At 38.0% G+C, this 22,525-nt stretch overlaps 1 protein-coding gene across 1 annotated transcript in view; it reads right to left on the reverse strand.

Annotated features, from left to right (window-relative positions):
* Window positions 1-5,209: 5,209 nt before the first annotated feature.
* The window catches only part of LRRC28 (leucine rich repeat containing 28), a 44,020-nt gene continuing 26,704 nt past the window's right edge, over window positions 5,210-22,525 (reverse strand). Inside the window, 6 exon segments of the mRNA XM_010147237.1 lie at window positions 5,210-5,506; window positions 6,677-6,719; window positions 6,722-6,823; window positions 9,355-9,530; window positions 13,105-13,207; window positions 19,589-19,795. Of these exon segments, the coding sequence (XP_010145539.1) occupies window positions 5,434-5,506; window positions 6,677-6,719; window positions 6,722-6,823; window positions 9,355-9,530; window positions 13,105-13,207; window positions 19,589-19,795 (704 nt within the window). The 3' untranslated portion in view covers window positions 5,210-5,433.

Raw genomic sequence — 22,525 nt, forward strand, 5'->3', positions numbered from 1 at the left:
CAAGAAGTCACAAAACATCCAGCGCCTTTCCAAGTGAGATCTCTTCTCCTCTCATTTCCTGCATACAATAACATTATTCAGCCACTGGAGTTTCCACTTAGCTTGCATTTATGCCAAGTACTTTTAATTGCAAAGGAAAAGGATGTTAAGCTCTCTCATTTGTTTCTTTCTAATTCAGAAGGGACACAGCAGCAGCAGTTGGTAAAAGTTATAGGTTAAGGGTTGTTCTCCCCGCATCTCGCTTAAGGGACTTGCACCCTCCTCCTGCTGCCTCACAAACAGAGATTACCTACATTGCAAAGGTAGGAAAATAGGTAAAATAGAAAAAGGCCAGCCATAGTAAACTTAGTAGCCAACAAGCATCAGGGAAGTGTGAATGGTATCTAAACCCCTCAAGGCATCCCTTATAAGTGATTTTCAGTCACCTTGACCATCATGGGTCTCATTTAAGAATGGATATGCTAGTATTCACCCAACGCGTGTAATAATTCAGAGACCATCCAACTCGAAGAATTCATCAGAATAGATACAGAATAGCAGCTTCACTGAAGCAAAATCCTGCACAGCAAGGAGTGAAATAACTGGAAAAACAGATGCTTGATTTCTGTTTATTTTTGGCAATGATGTTCCTATGATATCTGCTAGGTGATGGGAAATAAGTTGCTGAATGCTGCTTCATAAATAATATACAAACCACAGCCACATGTATGGCCGATCAGGGTGACACATAATACAGCCCTACAGAAAGTTATTTTTCTTTTGATCAATCCATAGAAGGGTCCAGAGCAAAGTTTCCATATGGGTTTTGTTCCTATTATGCAAGATGTGGCGAACTACATTGTCTCAGACAAAGGAATTAAGTGAATTGAAGAGGTGTTTTGGGCTTGGTAGTGTTTTAAGAAATGTCTTCACATCTTCAGCCCTGAGATGAGACTTATTAGCTAATTTCTATGCAAATGAAGTGGAATGTAAATTGTGTGCTACATCCCAACATAGCTTAATAGCTCCAGGAGCTAGAATTTTAGTTAACCTCAACGGACTGCAATTCTATCCAAAAATATAGTTTATTAACAAGCACATACAATGAACTGCACCACTAAATTTAAATAAAACATCTAGCAAGCTCACCTCCACACTAAGGGACATTTGGTTAACACAGAGCAAAGAAGCAACACACATACGCAACAGACAGAATGAACTTAGTTGCAATCCAAGTTCCAGTTGTAATCCGAAGAAGGGCACATAAAAGCAAAAGCAATTAAGACTTCACAAGAACCTTGCTGTTTCTTTCCACCAGACCTTTGGTCTCTTACAAAATAGGTCTGTAATACAAAAAGTAATAAAAACTCTGGATTCAATTTACTCATCCTCTTCCATCAGAAGTTAACTACAACATTTTGCAACAACATGAGTAGTGTTAAGAGGAAGGTAAGAGGCAAAGATAGTTACATCTTGGAATTATGTAAGTTCAGCTGCAGACAAAAGGCTGCCTAGCAGCAGGCATGGACTTCAATGTTGTCGTCCCAGTTTTTGCAAGAAATACAAAGATGGTAAAACACATTCTTCTCTCCCATCAATTAAAACTTGATCCAACCTCCACTGACATCAAGGCAAGAGTTCTGTTATCAGCAGTTCTCTGATGGGTCTGCAGTGGCCTTCAGAAAAAGTCATCCTCTCTACTGAAAGTTTTGCCACTCTCCAGGCTTCATCTTGGCTGTGATGTCAGTAAAACCTGACACGCTGATACCACACGGGTGTTACAACAGTCTCATCCTCCCTTCGTGCCAGAAAAAGGGATTCAGCAGAATTCGATATATAGGAATTGAAGCCAACTTGGCAATGAACAGCTCTGCTCTGCTCAGTGTAAGATCTTAACCTCCCCGCAATGATGTAAATAGGTTTGTGATGAACTTCAGTAAGAACCCAAAGGAAGGATCAGGCCAAGCCAGAACAATACGCACTTCTTGATATTCGACCTTGTTCTTCACAGAGGAAAGGACATTTGTATTTCTGATCCTCCGGGGGAGTAACATGAAGGTTCCCAAGAAGAATGCTCCAAATCTAACAGTGTCCATGGCAAAACCGCTCAAGTAGTAGTTTTGAACAAAGCCAGAGATTCCTCTGTTTCCTTTGTGGCTGAACAAGAAGTTATCGCTATTAAGTGTCCTGATTTTATTAACATGGGGCCTGTTATCACAGCATAAACAGAAATTATGCCTGCACTCCCTAATCATATTAGGAGTTTATCTTTACTCAGAAAATTTTAAAGCAGTATCAGTGGGTTAAAGACTTATTTTCTCTCATGTCTCTCCTGCACCTTTCTCTTTTTAATGCCTACAATAAAACCCCAGAAACTTCTCCTGCTCCCACCCTAAGCAGAGTTAAGAACTACCTTATGCCAAAACAAAATTTTGAAATGGTCATTTTTTGACTACTGAAACCAATTTTTTTTGCAGTACAAGGAAACATTTCTCTCACTGTGAAGTAACCTGACAAACAAGACCAAGCAATCAAAAGTTACCTAGAAATAAATGCATTAAAGTGAAGTCCAAGCACTCTGACACCTTGTACTGAAAAAAAAAAAGTGATGCACAGCTCAATCAGCAAAAAACTCCCTCTCCCCTCTGCAACTTGCATACCCGTCTCTCATGTTAGCTAGTTACGAAATGATCTTGCAGAAGAACAACTTTAGAAAAAATTGGACAAGGGAGAATGGAGTTATTTTCATCTATAACAATATCACCCACAGATATAAATGAATACACTGTCCAGATTAAAAAAACCATGAATTTAAGATGCATTTTCAGTCTATATATTGGCTTTCCTCTTCCTTGTTTTATAAAAATAGGGTATGACATTTCAGCTTCAATTGCATGTTTAAGTCATTTATTCACTGAACATTCCATTCTTGAAATATCATCTATTAAAATGTTAGTTAAGATTCATCCTGCTTATAGAACAGACTAGATTTTCTTCTGAACTGCACTTCTAGACAATAATAGATGATATGAACTCAATTAAAAAAATAATTAGATTGTGGGAAGAAGAAAAGAAAAATTAAAACAAAACAAACAAACAAAAAAAAAAAAATCAAGATCCACTCTTCCTACCTGACTGCAACTAACCCAAACGCCAACGCCTTTTAGCTGATCAGAAGGTTTAACTCCAAAATAGCATTACAGACTGATCTCAGAAACAAACTGTGTTTTAAACCTGTAATTGCCTACAAAAAGAAGAAATACACTTCCAACAAAACATGGTCTTTAATGATAGAGGAAGCTGCAGTAAAAATAATACCAAAATTTCCTGATCAGCATATTGTATCAAAAATCGCTATTTGTAACACTACCACAGTTCTCTTACCCATTTTTAAAAATGGATCCTGTACTACACTTGCACAATTATGATGCAGATATAATAGCACACGGTCAATCTACATCTCAGCTGTGTAGTACTGAAGGAAGTGAAAAAAGCTGAATATTCCTTTTGCTGCTTCAGCAGTAAACCCCGCTGGGTGGGAGAGCCTGTTGGGGATACCAACATTGAAATGAATTAGTGAAGTGACAGAGTCAGAAATCCAATAGTACAAAGTCTGCTCGGACATGGCTCTTTCCCCTACTGCAAAGCAGATTTAATAAACGGCATTTATTTTAGAAAGTTTCACAATTCTTAAACAGTAGATGATACTTGCATTCCTGAAGGATTAAGTTCTACATTTCTTAATGCTAATTCAACTCTCTAAAATCAACCCAATAAGACCAGCAAAGCTTTTATAAGTAACATGCACAATCTAAAAATTCTACCCTCAAAAACTGCCTTTTTGGTACTCTTTTAAGCTCTTAAGATACTCTATTTATTGAAGAGATGCCAGGAATCCTGCAGTGGGAACAAATGCTGCTTTGGCAAAAGGAAAACATTTTAATGCCTCCTCCCTTCAAAGTATGCACACCTCACCACAACATATGCTAATATACTACCAAATAAGTCTCTTTATCTTGCCATTTTTATAACAAACTGTTTCATTCATATCTATTTCAGCTTGTAACTAACTACTGCATAGAGTAGCACACTGTTCTAAATCAACAAGTAGTTTATACCTAAGAAATAGCTGTAATAAAAAAAAAAATATTCCAAAACAAGTCAAGAGGGGCTAAGTTTGTATAACCCGTTTCAGTGTAAAATTTAAATTTAAAGGCATACAGACATTTTGGGCCTTTTTCTCCATCCTTTAACCTTTATTTAATATGAACAAGAGCTAACAAAAAAGGATCTGCACAAATATGATGGTGGATATTCGCACTAAATTTGCAAATTCATAAGAAAACAAAAGTTGCAGCTCTTCTGTGAAGATATCTATGTATGCATATATACCTATGCACAGAGACAACGCATACCTCATCCGCCCGGACTTCCAGCCTTCTCTGAAGGCGCACACTCAACTGACACACTTTCACAAGTCAGCCAAATGGTGAATCTAGGAAAAGGTGAAGATCAATTCTGCAGATCTATAGTCTGCAATTGTAAAATATAATAAATATAGATAAATATTTGTGATCATATTACTAATTTTTTTCAAGTGAACTTTGTACTTAAAAGTTGTCTTCTTCCCAAAGAACACAAAGAAGCCAGAGGGGAAGGGTTTTTTCCAACTATAAAAAACTCTAGCAATGAAAATAAAGAAAACACACCCTCAAACATGCTGGAGCAAGACCACTTAGTGTAGACATCGGTACTAGCCTTCCGTACTGAAACAGGATCTTTAGTCTCCAGACATATCCTAGTGACTCCAATTAAATCACTGTGACTTCTAATGATACCAGAAGGAAAGATCTGCTTTTAACATGTGGATTTAAACAGCACAGCTGACCGTCAAAGACTTGGTATACAACTATGCTAACTGCTGGGAAAGTATTATGAGAGGGAGGAAATAAAGCTCAGTGCTATGGGAAGGTCACTGGGATCCTTCAAAGGTTTCTGTAGGCTGAGATCTATACACCTGAATCCAGCTGTAGGGCAATCACAGAGAAGGGGAGAGTAAGGGAAAACCAGTTTGTTATAATTGGAGCTTTTTGTTTTTCCTGTTAGAGGAATGAAAACTGCCTCAAATGATGCAATGGGTCAACCTGAAGACAGCCACATTTGAAAAAATACTGGAAATCCTGAAGTCAGAGCTTGTGAATTTGTTTGGTTTGCATGCTGCCTTGGAGGAGAGAGAAGTTAATACTTTGAAAAGCTTGGTATTTACACTTCCGAAAAGTTTCTGCGGTTCATCCAAGTTTGATAGGGCAGGATTTAAGTGCCTCTTAGTGTTCCCGACTGGGCACTTCTGCTGCTTTGGCACACACACACACGCACAGTATTCCAGTACCAATGGGACGCGACGTCTAACACAGCTTTAAACTGGCAGCACTCCTGAGTAGTTTGAAATGTTTATCAACTCAGTAGGTCAAAAGTCTGCAGACACTGGGTGGAGCAGCAGTATGCCACAAAACTAACAGCTGTCCTCCTAAAAAAAAAAAAAAAAAAAAAAAAGGGGGGGAGGGGGGAACAGTAGTCAGTAAAGATTAAAGCTCCTGGCCTCATTCCACAGCAGACAATATGTGGGTTTGTAAAATACAAGATTAGCCCATCTCAACACTTCAGAAAAAGACAGTTGAACTGCTCTATGACAGCCTGATACAACGGCAGGGAAACACTGTAGCAGTGCTCAAAAACCTTCCTGGTTTCTTATGTCTCTAGTTTAAAGCAGCAGCGTGTGGTTTTTCTTTCTGCAGAGGGTGTGCCTGGGTGTTACAGCCAGTAGGTTTAACAGCTGAGAGGAAAATAGCTGGGCAATTCTTTGCTTCAGCTTTGCTCATGTGTTACTGAAATTGCTGCTTGTAAGGCATGAAATAACTTGAGTCGTGTCCTCCTTTGGTTCAGGCAAGCGAACAATCTGGGCCCAGCCCTTCAGAAAGGGCAACTGACAAGCAGTGCTGTCGCACTGTGCCAGGTACTACGGCAGGGGTGGCAACAGGAAAGCGTGATGCTAGCCTCACTGTGACCCTCCTCCTGGCAGGGACCTAGATATCTGCTTTAAAAACGTTTAAAGATCTGGTTTTTACTAACCCAGAAATCACACTTAACCCAGCGCTCATGTCATCTGTGCTTTTTTCTGATACAGAAATCCAGTTCAACACTAAACTATCCTTTCCTGTAAGAGAATAGAGAATGTGAGACAAATCCAGACAGAAGTTACTGTCATGGATGTGGCATGTGCTAATCAGTGCTGTTCAAATGTTCAGGATCCCTACCCTGTGGGCTTTCATGGCCAGTGTAAGCTCTTCAAAACTGAAATCCAGACCTTCACATCTTTCTAAACCAGCTATCACCCCTCTACAATTCCACATAATCTTACCATGTCAAGTGCACGAGCTACAGAGATAAGGATGACAGGCTGCCCTGTTTAGATCACATTTTCTGTGGATTTGCATCAAGTGTCAGCTACTTAAGACTGTATTCATTATGGCATTTTGAAGAACACTGTATATTCTTGTCTAGGGGAGGGAATGATAACCATTTTTTAAACAAGTTAAAGCCATGCAGAAGTTAAAAAAAAGTCCTTAAGAACATGCTTTGTTCCATAAGGTGTTTTTCTTCCTAAATGAAACCCCAGTGTAGTTTCCTGTATAATTACCCTTGATGCAATCCTGCCATTGGAGTTTCCCTCAAGGGAAAGAAATGGTAAACATAGGTTGGCTGCAGCGGTGGCAGTGTCCCAAGGGACAGTGCAGCAATTCCAAGAGGCTTTTGGGTAGTGAGATTGGAGTCAGAAAGTTCAAATCTAGAGAAGAAACAAAAAAGGTTTGTAACAAAACAACTGCATGATCAAGTCAAACACAACAAGCATGATCCATGAACAATTCAGAAAATCAGCTGTCTCGCATTCTTAAGACTGTCAAAAAAACAGCAAGGTAACACACTACCACAGTTAGGGTGATGCTTTCCATGTATAAGCTCAAAAAGTTAAACACATAAATTTAGCATCTGTGGGCATAAGATTAACTGGACCCAAATACCCAGGTAAAAATATTATAGCTCAAACAAATAAAACCCAGTAATGTATCATAAAGCATTTTTAGTTACAAAGATGATCTAGATGAGGTTTTAGAAATTAAGAACAAGACAAAACTCTGAAAAGGACATCAGTAGTATTTTCCTAACAGCAACCAATCCAGCAGGGTAGCTAAACTCTCTAAAAACCCAAACTCCACCATCAGCAAGAAGGGAACTGAAATATTTAGAATTACTAGAAATACAATGCAGCCCAGCATAATTCTCACAGGTACAACCAAAAAGATCAATACATTTATAATCTCTTAAGCATGCCCCTCAGTATAGGAGATGCCATTATTTTTACCAAAAGGGCCTCCAGGGTCATTTCATGGGAAAGCACAATGACTTTCTCAGGCTTGGCCCAAGCCATGCAGTGTTTTATAAATTAAAAGCAACATGCTAATCTCCATCTAGAAACTGAGAGACAGCCGGGACAGGTGAATGCGTTTAGGTGCTGAATAATCAAGACAAGATGCAGTACCCAACAAATCAGTTCTGTGATACCCAGCTACTTTCAGCTTTCAATCCCTGTAAGGTTTAACCCCATACACAACGTACCACAACAACCTCGACTGAGACAAGCGTGACGAATAGCACATTTGCGTCAGAAAGAAAAGGTCACATTCTGTAGCCAAGCAAAGATTGAGGTAAAGCAGTCCAGTCACTTCTGTCATACTTACCTAGCAGCAGCCAAGTATTTAACAGCACCCTTGAAACTGCAAATTTAGGCAGTGATAGATGCAGTCTGCTACTTTAATGTGCCACCTGCTTCCCCACACACCATTATCTTACACCTGCCTGAACTACACATTACTTCTGCCTCACAGAAACGCGGGTGTCACCAGTGGTAACACACAGAGTCTTTAATAAGGTCACTCAGAACACAAATACACATACATGTGTGTGTATATGTATATATAAATATGTAAAAAGACTGCACAGTACAGTGTAGCAAACTAGAAGTAGGCAAGATAGTTATAAAAAGTGTTTCACCATCTTTTTCAGGTTCTGCTCCTAGGCTGCTAGCAGATATAATGCTCACAGCCTTGTATAAACCATCTACAAATAATTTCTTAAAGTGATTTTGCAATGCTATTTTGCTGTTCCCAAACCAAACTTCACCAACATCTTCAGGAACCGCATTCACACAGTCATATGTCAGAAATTATTGTGCAAGTCACAACTGGGTGAGAAAAGTAGTTAGCGATGATTTAAAAGATCTTGTACCTGATGTTCTCAAATTCCTTTTCAAAGGCTAGAATATTACAAATCAAAATGAAACAGCATGTCACTGTGTAATTTTGGTGCAGCTGATATCCCAATACTAAACAACTAAAAACCCACTTTCTCCCATCCATATATAGAAATATAGAAAAAAATACATCCTCACACTGCTCAATATGTTCTCTACGTCAGTAAATCCATTCTCCACAAAGCAGTCATTTCCCATGAACACAGGTTTGTATGTTTATCCCACCCCTCAACAGGAAGCTTCTTCCCTCCATTGTTTTTGATGCACACCTCCTCGTATGCTCTTCCTGGTAAAGCAATAGTGGCCATGGTACAAGTGACCCCTTACCATAACCCTCTCATCTTCCCATTGTAACCCTCTGCTTTCTACTTTGACCTCTAAAGCTGATGAATTCCCAAGATGCTGTGAATAGGAGAGCCACAACACATGTAAATCTGACAAAATCTGAATCTGCAGGTTATCATCAGATATTGCTAACTCATGTGACTGCATGATGCATAAGCAGATGAGCCAAGGGCCGCTTTACAGCAAAGAGTCTGAATTGGGGCAGAACTAAAACAGCTCAGCTGTCACGTTGTACTGAAATGGCCAAGGGCTGCTAGCATTTCTTTTGCCTTATGTATAACAAGTCTGCCAGTTAGGAGTGTGCTGCCTGGCAGAAAGTTGCATTGTTGGCTGATGCATCTAATCTTGCCTCAGGAACTGTGTTTCTCATCTCCTATTTCCATTAAAGAGTTTCTCCTGCAAAAAGCGTCCTTCTTTATAAAGTCCTCAAGAAAGAAACCATTTGTAAGCACCACTCAACCTCAGAAATAGTCTTTGAATCTCTGTTTTTTGATATTGGACATTTTTGTTCCAATATAGCATTTCAAACAATTTCATTAAATAAATCTTTTAGAATATTAATCCTCACCCAGCTCTTTGAAGAGCTATTTGAAATGTTCCCATCACTACCAGAAAAACACTTTGATTCCTTCTGTAATCTGAACAAGGCAGAAATATCATACCTTTTAAAAAACTGTAGTAGGTGTTATAGAGGGTCCTCATGGCCAGTTCTTGCAAAGGCAGCACATGATCTGTTTCTGTCCCTATAGATTTCACCTCTGCTGGCAGGAACACAGTCAACTGGCCCGATGAAAAAGAGAGTAGTTTCACCTCTGAAACTTGAATTGGAGAACCACAACTAGAAGAACACAAAGCATTTAGAAAGCAGTTAGAAAAGAAACTTCATGGGGAAACCCAGATGATCAATCCAACATAAGCCTGATACTGTTCTTCAGTGCATCCCCATTCAAGGGTTCCTTGCAGAGCGCGTTACATGTTGGGGTTGGACTAGATGACCTTTAAAAAGTCCCTTCAACCCAAGCTATTCTATGATTCTATGTTGACACACGTGTTCTATAGACTGCCACCTTCTGTGACATGACAGTCATGGAACATCTGGAGGTCTTAACTTATCAAATAGTATTCAAAAGCTGGAAAAACGAGAACACAATCCCCAGGAGGTGAACCAAGTGCACTACGTGTCCCTTTGCCAACACACTAATCTCTTTTAGCCTCTGAATGCCATTACTAATAAATATTTTACATAGGGGAGCAGTTTCATACTTAACAGTTGGCTTCTTGTGTCTTCATCAACCAGTTAAGATAATGGATTTCTCAACTATGAGACATGAGGCAAACTACAACCACCAAAAAATACCATTTAAGTGCCAATGGGTGATTTGGTACTACACCTTTCCCCATCCACAGAGTACCCTTGGAGAGTGCAGGGGGGTGGATGAAGGACAAAAAAATAACAGCTTCAGATGTAGTGGGAAAATACCCTAGTAAGTGTACTAGCCTTGTCCTTCCCAAATCATGAGCAAAATGGAAGGTTATTGGGATCCAAGGAGAGAAACTTAGCTTGTAGTAAAAATAATGACACTTCACATGATCCCTGTTGCAAGCTATCATACCAAAGAGACACGCATAGGAAAATTCTACTAAGAGGTTGGGGAAGTCAACAGGGGAATCGGAATTGTTTATGACAACTTAAATTTGAAGCCAAGAGCGACTTGTTAGGGCCAGTCCGAACAAATGGAACAGAACACGAATTTGTCAGCCTTCCTAGATACTGGACCTAAAACTGAAGTAACTACGCTCGAGCTTATCAGATGTGAAAGAAATCTCTTAGTAATTCTCCGATGACAAAATTGCATCTCTTCTGATTAAAGGAAAACGGCCCATAGAAACAAGCAAAAAAAGAGCAGTGTCAAACAGCAAGTCAATAAGTCTCTTGTTAAATATTTAATGCTTTCCCACAAACCATTAATGGGGTTAAAATATAAGTAGAAATTCAGAGATCCAATATTCCAACAATCCATTCCACAGCAATCCATACCCAATGAGTTAGCTGTCACAAGAAATAAATCTATAATGTTGTATTTTCAAAGTGATTAACCCCTTACCAGCCTGTCTAGAAGACACACCCATAAGCTCACTACAGTTTCTGTAGTTGAGAGCTGGGCCATTTGGTCTACTCTACACAAAGGGTGAGGCTGTTAATGCCTGACCACAACACTGAAAAAACAGTAAATAAGCAAAACAGACCATCAAGAGGAATAATTTAAGAGAAATACACCCTTAAATCAGGATGGATTAAGGAAGGAATCTCAACATGAGTAATACTGGGTACAAGAATAAAAAAACCCAAAACAAACTCAAAAATCCATGGAAGTTAAAGAGCAGAGGATGGTCTATCTAGCTAGCAGAAATGGAGTTGCAGAAGAACCCTGGTAAATAAATAACTGGGGGAAAAAAGCTGTGACCATCTATTGGCTGCCTTCAGCAAGACTGACAGATACCTAGCTGGAGCCTATGAAATCCAATCCGCAAAAAATAAGATCAAAATTTATTTTGAGTGCTGAGATCATCACCTCTTACATAAAAGACTTCTTCAGTCAGTTTGACTGCAGGATTCCCAGACAGAGATTCATTACTTACACAATGCAATTTATATTCTATTTTCAGAAAGCCAGCTTTATGTTAGTAACAGCAGCATGTCAGATTGTATTCTCCAGCGGATGACCAGACAGAAGCGCTAAAGCCTGAACCTTCAACTCCCGCCTGACCCACGAAAACCTTGCATTGGTTACTAATGCTTTCTTGAAAAGAACACACAAATTCTTCACATGACCATTATTACACAATTTAACATCACTCAGCACGTTATCAAATAAAACCTTTGGTTTCTTAATAATATGTAAGTGCTCTTCCTATGTTGAAAACTTTCCTTAAAAATCCTCTATGATGTTTCAAGATGGTTTCACAATGTAAAGACAAATATCTGTTTGGTATACCAAAGTATTATTTTGCTAACTAAAAATATTTTTTAAATTCTATATTATTAAGGAAAAAAAGACTTAAAACATTAATTTCATTGCAACACTTGAAACTTTTTTTGGTCCCTTCTAGATTTATTTACTCTCCATCAGAGATAACTAGGAGCAAGCCTCACCTGCAGCATACACGTAATGACAGCAATGAGTACTGGTAATATCTACACAAGAGGTCAGTGCAAAGATAATATTATTTTGACTGAGTATAAAATAAGGACTTAAAACATGAAAATATAAAGACAGTGTTGTTGAAAATCCCTGAAATAGACAGAACAGTTGGACCAAACTCGTTGGAACATTCCCTGCATTGTCAGTAGTGTTTTTGGTCACCCTCAATACAGTTCTATTACCTTTAAGGTCAATTTAATGTCTGTCTTACAATTTATAATCAGTTCTTAAAGAAGGCTAGAAATGATTTTTACTGAAGAACAAAGTTAGTAGAAGCTTGAGACTGCACACAGTTCAGCAGAATTATAATCCAACTGCAAGTATTTAAATATCACACAACCAGCTGACATGGGAATATTAGAAAAACCTTAAAATGCCAAGACTCAGCATCTCAGATACTGCAGTAGAGTGCAGGCTGTAGAGAGGGAATTTATATTTAATGCAAGATTTGCTGAGAGCAAGCATTCCAGAAATTTATAATTAGATGGTAATGGGGACAATCCTCTTCTGATCAGTTTTACACCAGCAAGGCTCCATTCATCAGTGGTGCTGATCCTAATTTATGCTAGTGTCAGTGCAGAAAGAATTAAGCTAGTGTCCTAGACAGACCACTTTTTTCTCACATCTAACCACAAACATGAGACAGCCTAGGATATTTTTAAAATGCACAGGTAAAAATATACTTGTCAATCCATAATTCCTAAATAAGTTACTTTTTTTAGTTAGTAGGTACCAAGACCTACAGGAAGTTGATACTGGGTTGTAAAATGAGTGAAGGAGCTGCGTGTGACATTCCAAGACACCGCCCGTAACTTACAGACACGTGAGAACTTAAGAACTACATAGATGCTGCAACAATGTTAAATATTTAGTTCATTCTTTAGTCTGGGAAATTCTGCGAAGCCTACATTTTTGGCCAGCCTTTAAACGCAACTGGGATGGAGCTTTAGGCCTTACATTGTCATTAAAAGCTCCTTCAGAGTAACTGTACTGTTGGTTACAGCTTAATACTAAAACATTCACAGTCAACAATTAACACAGATGATTCATTATAAGAATCAAACAGAACCAGGAGCTGCAGTAGTGCCTTCAAAGTAACATCAGTTCTGAATCAATCACACAAAAATCAGTTGTATCATACAGACAGATATTTATGACAAGTTTTACAAGGAACAGACATGCAAGACATCTGAATTAATTCATACCTACCCACTGCAACCAATGACTTTATTATAGAGATAAGATGGGAGGCCTTTCAGATGAATATTGTTATCCACATACACATACTGTAGCTCCCGGGAACGACCTAAATCTGGGTTCAGAAAATGAGAAAAACATGAGAGGGAGAAGGGATGACAATGACAATTCAAAGCAAAGCAACTCTCCTTAATTATAAATAAGCTAATTGGACTCACAAGTAAGCAAATACAAATTAGTACTTCGGTTGTAAAATTTCAGCTGATGATTTTATTACGGATGAGGTAAAAAGCTGTTCAGAGAGCAGCGTTCAAAATTACTCAAACAAAACCAAAACCAAACCCCTTTACAGTAGCCCTGAAAATCCCATTATAAATAATTAAAATTTTAACATTGACCAATTCTGAGGTCAGTTTGTAGAAGCAAAGGGACAATTGATTTCAAATCTGCAGCACATACTTCCAGTTCATAAGGCCAAACCTTCTTTCATTAACTGGCCTCATGTCACTGAAATCAGAGCTTCACTATCTTGGGTAAAGTTGTACAGACAAACAAGAACACGGTCCGTCCCACTCTCTCTTTTCTCCAAGAAGAGACACTTGCTTGATTTTATTAGGCATAAGCAAATACAACCAGTAATCACGCAGAAATAAGGCTGTGTGATGTAGTAAATCACAGAACACAAAAATACACAAGCATTAAAACAGCAGAATATTATACCACACAAGTTGTGGCTACAAGTAATTGATCAGTGCATCTGACAGTGTGCTTCTTGCATTAGTTTTGTTAAATTACTCTCTGCTGGCACTCAAAAGAGGCAAGTACAGCATGTTTAAGCAATACCTTCACAGGCTATATTAACATGCCTCCAGATAGGAGCATATAGGTATGGAATAATTTTATTTTGTTTAGAAAATTGAAGTGGGAAAATGGAGCAAAATTAAAAGGGAAAATTTAGGCTTTTAGGATGAATTCTTGGAAACAAGAATTTCACTTATTAGCAAGATGTAGTCAGTGCTAAAACCGTCTGGTACCAAAATAAGTGAAATACGTGCTAATGAGAGACGTAAGAAGACAAAGCAAGGAGTGAACTAAATAGTGCAAGAATTTGAACTGGCATGAAAGCTGACAAGTAGGATCATCTGGGCAGCCCGTTCAATCTGTGGTTCCTATGCTGTTCAAGACATTGGGTTTGGAAAAGACACACGCGTTTAACAGAAAGCACAAACCAAGCAACGATGTTTGAAAGCCTCTCAGCCTGGGAGGGGAGGCTGCACCCCTGACGAAACGCATTATGGGAAAAAAAGACTGTGTGCCTCTCAACTTCTTAAACTTTCATAAGTACGTTAGAGAAACTAAGCGAGCTAAACAGGCACTTGGCTGAATCAGCCACAGTACACGGCAACACTAACATCAACTAATTCTGACTCTCCTTCTTTATCAACTGTCAATTACCGGGATTGGCATAAAGATAAGGATAAGCAGAGGAATTAACATAGCTTCTGTCCCTTTTGTAATTGTGGCCAAGAACTGAATAAAAATTAAATTACTTCCCATGATACTTCTATACTGACATTGTATTTGGAATAATGATTCCCTCCTATGACAATAGGTAATACAACCTCTTCATTACCTGTTTTATTGTTCATAAGAGCTCTGGAGACCACTTCATGCACAAAAACATTTTAAGTAATCCCCCAAGCATTTGGCTATCTTAAAATATACTGAATGTCTTCAGCTGCCACCCATTTGAATGGCAGCTGTAAACACCAGAAACCCTAAGAGCTCACACTGAGGAGGTTCAGAGGGTGTCACATCATAAAACCTTTAATACGAAGAGCAAGCGATGATACCAACAGAAAACAGAGAGATGCATTTTCTGAGATAAAAATGCTATCATAGAAAAATTGAGGGGTTTCGGGGTGACAGTTTGGTTTTTTATTCCTTTTAGTGCAGGTCTTCACCCTGCAACAGTCAGGTTTCAGGGACCATCACCTGGGCTTTGTTCAAACTGGAGTCACTGGACAACAGGGGACACGTTCAACCATCGTACGCTCCTCTGACCCTGTCCCAAAGCTGTCCCAGTTCACAGAGCTACCTGCTGCGTCTGTCAACTGTCCTGCCCCAAGAAGCAAGCACAAATCTCTCTGCTGACTGATGGGCACTGCTGGGAGATGCTGCTGGGCATCGTTACGAGCTAACACCTCAAAAAGACCGTTTAATTTTGGCTCAGTATTGCAGGGCTGAAAATAGTTTTGTAAAGTTCTGGGATATTTTTAGATGAGACAAAAACATTGTTACTTTATAATGAATAAAAATATTGCAATACTGAGGCACTGTAACACCATAAAATATTTTAAGGCTGGAAGAGAATCAGCCAATAACATGGAAAGCAGATAGCATGTGCATGGCACATGGATTATCGCCTCGTGTTGCAGAAGCCAATTATTCTAAGAGCAGAAAACCATGGGTTGCTGGGGTAGCTTGGAAGTGCTACTGTTTAACTTATTAATTTAGAGAATGGAAGAAAAAATTTTAAAGGAGACTCATCGTGCTCATTTCTACACAGATGTATGCAAATGGGCTGAAAAGCAGGCAAGTCAAAAAAAGCCCTAAAGCTGGTCTTTCATATGCGCTGAGGGGGGGAGTTCGGCTGCATCTCATCTCTTCCCTCTGTCTTTATCTTATGCTATGTTTAGATTCCGAGTTGACTGCATTTCCTAGGTAATTAAAGCAAATTTTTGGATGTTAGACAAAATATCTCAGTAGGAAAAATTCAATTCCCAAAGCCAAATAGCCTGTAACTATAAATGTTCCTTTGATATAGTTTCTTTGTATTCAATAACCACGCATCTTCTAGTCCCCAAAAGACTTTTTTTCCAGTTTCAAACACTATCCATAAAGTTTAAATTTAAATAAATCATCACTTTAAAAAGCTCTTTGTATCCCATCCACATTAATTTTTATGTCTTATATCAGTCAACAAATATTGTTAAACGCTCGCAAAAAACACGCTTCTGAAGAACTCTGTAAAATAAGGAAACTGTCCATCTATGAGAACGCCAAAGCTACAAAGAAGGTTTTCATGTGGCTTTTGCAAGCACTGTACTGTGTCTAAAACATTTCCACTTTCCCCCTTGCAGGCTGCCAGATCAAAGACCTTTCTCCCAGAAATGACCAAATGCCATGAGTCCCAAACAAACCCCAATTCTATTTTTTTTTTTCCACTTTTTTTACTCCCCACCCTCCCCCTTTTATTTTTAACCTCAGGGCCCTGGCATATGCATTCCACATGGCTGAAGATGGAACAAAAGCTCTTGTGTGTCTGCACCGATGCTCTTTTAACCATACTGTGAGGGCAAGGACACAAAAGCAGCATATACTGAGGTAGAATAAGACCTTTGTTTACTGTGCACTGATAATTACTAGACCCATTTTCTAAACAAAAAGTGCACATAAACCCTCAATAAAGTGATATAACACTGAATATTTGCTGTCATAACATGCCCTGTACTGCCAGTACACTTGAGAATTTATGGCCTATTTTAATGATATTTGTACTCTATTACATAAATCATTTTTATTTTTGCAATGTCATCAGATTCAAATTTCTGCTTCAAATAGAATTTGTTTTCAGGCACATTTGCTAACAGCAAAATTTTAAAGTTAGATTTCTATCAAAGGATAATTTGTATTTTAAGCAGATTGATATAAAATGACCAGTAGTTCCATCTGCCATTCAAGAACAAAATTCCAAAAAACCATTTATTAGAACAACATGAAAACCACCTTGACAATAACAGGACTGTCCAGAATGCAGTTTCCTGTTCAACTTAACACATACGATTTGGTTTTTGGTGTTGTGGTTTGTTTGGGGTTTGTTTTAATTTTGTTTTTAAAATAAATCTATTAGGAAGGCCCAAAGGCTCAGATCCACCAGTCTTATTTCATTGAATATAAACTGGAATACTCAACAGCTTAAAAATATTTATTTCTTTATTTAATACTGGCAAACCCAAGAATTAAGTGTTTTCTGCAGAACAAATGAATAATTCATTATTGTTTACCCATCTGCTTGTTTATGTACCAGTTCTGAAACTCAGAGTGGCATCAGGTCTTTTTGTTGTATTTTGTAAAACATTCTTCTTTTTTTTTTTTTTTTTTTTTTTTAAGATGCATGTACATGCAAAGTTAAAAAGAATGTACAGGACAAAAAACCCTACATAGTACCTATCCAGCAGTGGTGTGAAAGTTCTGTGCTACTGCTGGACTAAATCTTACACCTATCAATCTAGGAGCAGGAAAATGCAGATTTCCATGACACTTAACAAGGGGCTTAGACGAGGAAGAACAGATTCCTTGACACAGTACTTGTCAACCACTCAATGAAATAAACTAAATCACACTTTTAAAAGCATTAAGCAGTATGTTCCAAACATCTCTCTAACGTGGACAAGTCTGATAAAAAAAGACAAAAACATTCTGTCAGGACACGAGTAAAACGTCTGCTTTTCAACTCAACTCCCTAATGGGAAAAAATAGTTTGACAGGTCTTACTTGAACATCACTTGTAGATATTTCTGCAGTATCTTTCACCATTATTTCATGTCCTTACTCAGTCATTAACGAGTGAAGTTGGATGTAAGAACACACACAAAAAGACCCATTAGCCAACATGTGCAGCTAGCACAAATAATGCTACAGTTATGCCTTAACTTCGGTAATACTCCAAGAAAAATATTTTCCCATACAACAGAAGGCAGATTTAATCTTTTTGCTTTTCAATGCACTAACTCTCTCTTCCACTTTATTTCATCACATCTTGATCACTCTGAAGCCTTCTGATTCTTCAGAGGAAGGATTAAACATTTACATTTATACTGTGCTGCTTTTCCTCTGAACTCTAGGATTTATGATTCAGTCTCATATCCACAGATAGCAAATTATCTCCAAATGTTCACCAGTGAGTCACTATTAAGAACTACTGAACAAGGTCAATAGACAGGCTTTGATGTTTCCCGTTATTTTAAAAGTTCCTTTTGAATGTTTTGAATTTGAGTCTAAAAATAAAGAAAAAAAGAAGGTGTGTCATTATATTAGAGATTTATTTCCTCCTTTTGAACTTAAAACACTTCAGCAGATCTATGGCTCATCCAGGTCACAGCACACTCACAGATAAGCTACTAGTGCCAAAGCAGCAAAAAATTCTACCCTTGAGTATTTCACATCTTGTCTTACTGAACAGCATCTTATTGTTGCAAAATTAAAGAGACTGAACTTCCCGTCTCGTGAAATGGAGTTAGAAATATATGCCAAAATAGGGGAATCTACTTTGCTTATTTTAGTTAGTATGGTGGAATCTGGATGATGCATCCTGGAACTCATTCTCTCATTTATATAATGACCTGTGTTGGGAGACAACTAAAACACTGTCCGGAGACATTATTTGCACTTACTTTCCACTAACATAAAACTAAGGTGATAAGAAAATCAGAGAGATCATAAAATTCTTTAAAGACTAAAATGCTAGTTCTGAAAAAATTAAGTTAAACCTATATAATGTAATTAATTTAGAAATTATCATCTCATTTTTAGCCACCTCAATTTTTAGCTTCTTTTCAGTGTGATTATCATAACTTCATCTGCACCTAATTAACACCAAACTGACCGTATTCTAGAAAATCTATTAATGGTTATTCAAATGACATCACAGATCTGCACGCATGTCTCTGTTTCAGCAGATATAAGCCCACAGAAGGGCTAGAAAGTAATAAATGCATGGAAGAGGGCTTGGTTTTCCCAGGCAGCATATACAGTCCACACTTCCTGACAACAGAGCTACTTCCCACAACATAAAACCACACGCTGACTGCTCCTCCTCTTCTTGGAGACCTGCTTCTGCACTTCCAAACTTTAAAAGTGTTGAGAAAAAGGCAGATTAATTCTTTCCTGGGCTACTACTGTGGAAGTTTTGATGGATGCCTACACACAGCACAAACTAAACCTTCTCTAGATTATGCTGTACCAACAACATTCCTAAGGATGAAAAATAATTTCTGTGGAGTCGCTGGGATTCCACAGCAAGTTTTAAACCCAAGCGAAGAACCTTAGTTTAATCACCAGACCCAGCAAACAGATAATTACCCAAAGTGGTGGAACTCAGATTACATAGTACTATATTTAAACACAACATCATTTAAACTCTTTTCCCCCCTCAGTTAGCTAAAAATAAAGCAAATTTGATAGCTGACCTATGGCTTTAAAACAGACATGAAACCTTGACTGGTTTTTTTTTGGTTTATTAACATATTTTCCAGCAATATGATCACTGTGACAACTGCATAAACAAAGCTTGTAGGGACCACCAGAGAAAATAAATTCTCACCTTTGTTTTGGTGGGGGTGTTTTTTGTTTGTTTTTTTCTTTTTGGAACGGAAAGTTTGTTTTCCCGTCTCCTCTCCGACCCACCCCCAGGCCCATGACAGCGGTGACTCACCAAGTGGCAAAAACGCCAGGCGGTTTCCGGCCATGGAGAGCTCATTGAGGCTTGGTAGCTGGCACAGGTGGCGGGGAACATACCATAGGTGGTTTCGGTCCGCAGTCAAGTACTGCAGCGAAAGGCACATATGCAGCCTTTCAGGTAAGGTTATCAAACGATTGGTTGAGATGTCCAGCGTTTGCAGCTCCCTCAGGTCTCCAACCTCTACAATCCAAAAAGGAGGCATTATGAATTATTCATGTAGCTATTTTCACAAAAAAATATCTCTCACATAAATAAACAAAGGTCATCAGTTAGCTGTGCTGGTTTTCTCTTAAAATACTGTTCTATCAATCAATGTTCAGAACTGATATTAATGATCTCCATCATCTTCATATTTCAAATATTTTTGACAAGGAACAGTTATCAGTTAGACACTATGTTTAAATCAGATCTCTCAAGATAGAGCATTCTTGAGCTGTGACAATTACTACTGTCAAAAATAACAAGCCGTTTCCTAGTCTTAAAATCAGAACTAGAAAAAAAAAATCCCAAACCCCCAAACAAAAACACATTACACAGCTGTTATTAAGGGTGTTTCACATGACTCCAAACTCATGCAAACTCAAATAATTATGTTTTTTTAAACATTTGAGGGTGCAATGCTTATATCCACCTTACTTAATATTCTCTTGCAATGAGATTTACAAATACACACACAGCACTTCTTGCTTGGTGACAAGTCTTGCACCAAGCAAGCTTAGGAACAACAGTTCTGTCGCCAGAACACTATTTAAAAGTCCTAGTTTAAATTACAAAAGAAATTTCTTAATAACATGTAAGTTATCTTGCAGTAAGATATTACAGTAAGTTCTAACCTGTAGTTGCAATAATTACAGCTTCTAGAGATTCTTCTTTAACATTTTAAGCAATTTAAAAGTACATTTTGTGTTGTAAATAGTATTGTGTATTTTTTTATGTAGGAAACAAAAGAAGTTCTTAGAAATCTGCGAGACATGATCACACAGGTAGTCTCACTTGTGCAACAGTGTTATCTTCCTTCTCTCTGGCCTGTGGGACCAGGCTGCACTTCACAGACTGACTAACAAATACATTAAGCAGCTCTACAGGTTCTCTCATTGTTCATTTTGTTATTCTTTTGCAGTTACTCTAAAAACTGGATAGTACTATAAATTATTTTCCCCAAACATGGCGAAATCGTAAACAGCTCTGATTTGTTTTAAGTACTTCACAGCCATGGAACCAACTCATGACATGCTTGGTGCCCCTAATTCTTACTGCAGTTCTCAGCATCTTGCAGAACCAAATGTACTTTGCTCTCGCTGGATGAAACCAGATCTTGCATCTGATGCTGCTAAAACAAGATTCACTAGAATTTTCTACACTGAAAACACCAGACAATCTACACAATCTGCCCAATTTACAGCTCTATCACCCAGATTTTTTCTTTAAAAGATATAAATAGGGTAACACTGTTTTAAGTTAAAGCTAAACAGAACCTGTTGTGCCCTTAAGCTCTCTGCAGCAGGAGCTAAAAAAATTGTTAATTCCCTAACTCTAAGGTAGCAACTTGCATACTACACCCAAAGAAGAAAACAAAATGCCAGGTTAATTTCAAACTGCCACACAATGGGGAAAAGAAAAGACAAATCTGAAATTGACCTTGGGAAAAAACTGCAATATATGTAACTTTCAAGACTGAAAACATGAAAAGGAAAATAAGTGAAGTTATAATTTAGTATTATTTACACAAAAGTAACTAATTAAAAAAGTGTGTGCACATTTAATTTTCTGCCCACTGAAACAACTCCAGCATTAACTCCAATCAACAGCACAGTACACACATCCTTTTATAAAACAGCACTGATGGAAGCAGCTGCTATACACAGATGACCACATTCTTCAAATCTCTCAGTTTTGACATCATCAGGCATCATAAGCATTAAAGTTGTTTTTTTTAACTACAAAACTGAAAATGAATGGCAAAAGCAAAATAATCACTACTAAACAGCAAAAGAGTAGTGTGGAAAAGAATTGCAGCAGAACTTGTTCTTCAATAGTTTTATATTCATCACAAACAAAGCATATGCTTGAAAACAGTGACAGGAAAAGAGCCACCTACTTTCAGCCAAACCACTGACCACATGCACTCAATAATAGGCCTAGCTATTTTCATGCACTAACCTTTTTCTCTGCCACTAAAAACAGTTTTCTAATTCAGTTCAGTTTCAAAATCCCATAAATGTTACGGTTGGCAAAGCTGGCAGAGTTTCAAAGGCATTGCTAGAATGATATGTTTCAAATCTAAGAGGAAATAAAAGTATTCTCACTTTATCCTTCATCCAAAAAACACATACTTGACCAAAACTTCATCCTCCCTACCTTAATCTTCCAATGCATACCAGATGTAAACATCCTCTTTCAACGTATAGTGCCACATGTTACAGAAACACCCACGGACCCATGATGAAGTTAAAAAGTAAACCAAACAACTTAAAGTGCCATCAGATTAAAGATATAACCCCCAGAATCCCTACCATAGTGTTGAAAGCTCATTTTAAAGAACATGCTCAGGCATTTACTAATGACACTAAATTGGCTTCCATCTCATTAAAGCAAAGGAAAACAATAAAGAAGAGTAACAGACAACATAAACAGTCCATTAATAACCTTTTCAAGCTTTAAGTTACTAAATACTATTATCCCTGCTTTAAAAATCTTGCAGCATAAATACTGAAGGATGCCTTGGCTAACAAACACAGTGAAAGACTTACAAATCTCTGTCTTGCTAGCACCTCATCAACCACTAAAACATGTATGAGAGGTAGACTTCAGAAATCTTAGGCAGACTCAGAAAAGAAAATAGCTATTCCTAAATATAAAGGACTGACAAAGAAGGGACTTTTATTCAGACACTGCCCCCCTGCCCTCAAG

Source organism: Eurypyga helias, unplaced genomic scaffold (genome assembly GCF_000690775.1).
Source record: "Eurypyga helias isolate BGI_N326 unplaced genomic scaffold, ASM69077v1 scaffold19632, whole genome shotgun sequence".
NCBI classification, from domain to species: domain Eukaryota; kingdom Metazoa; phylum Chordata; class Aves; order Eurypygiformes; family Eurypygidae; genus Eurypyga; species Eurypyga helias.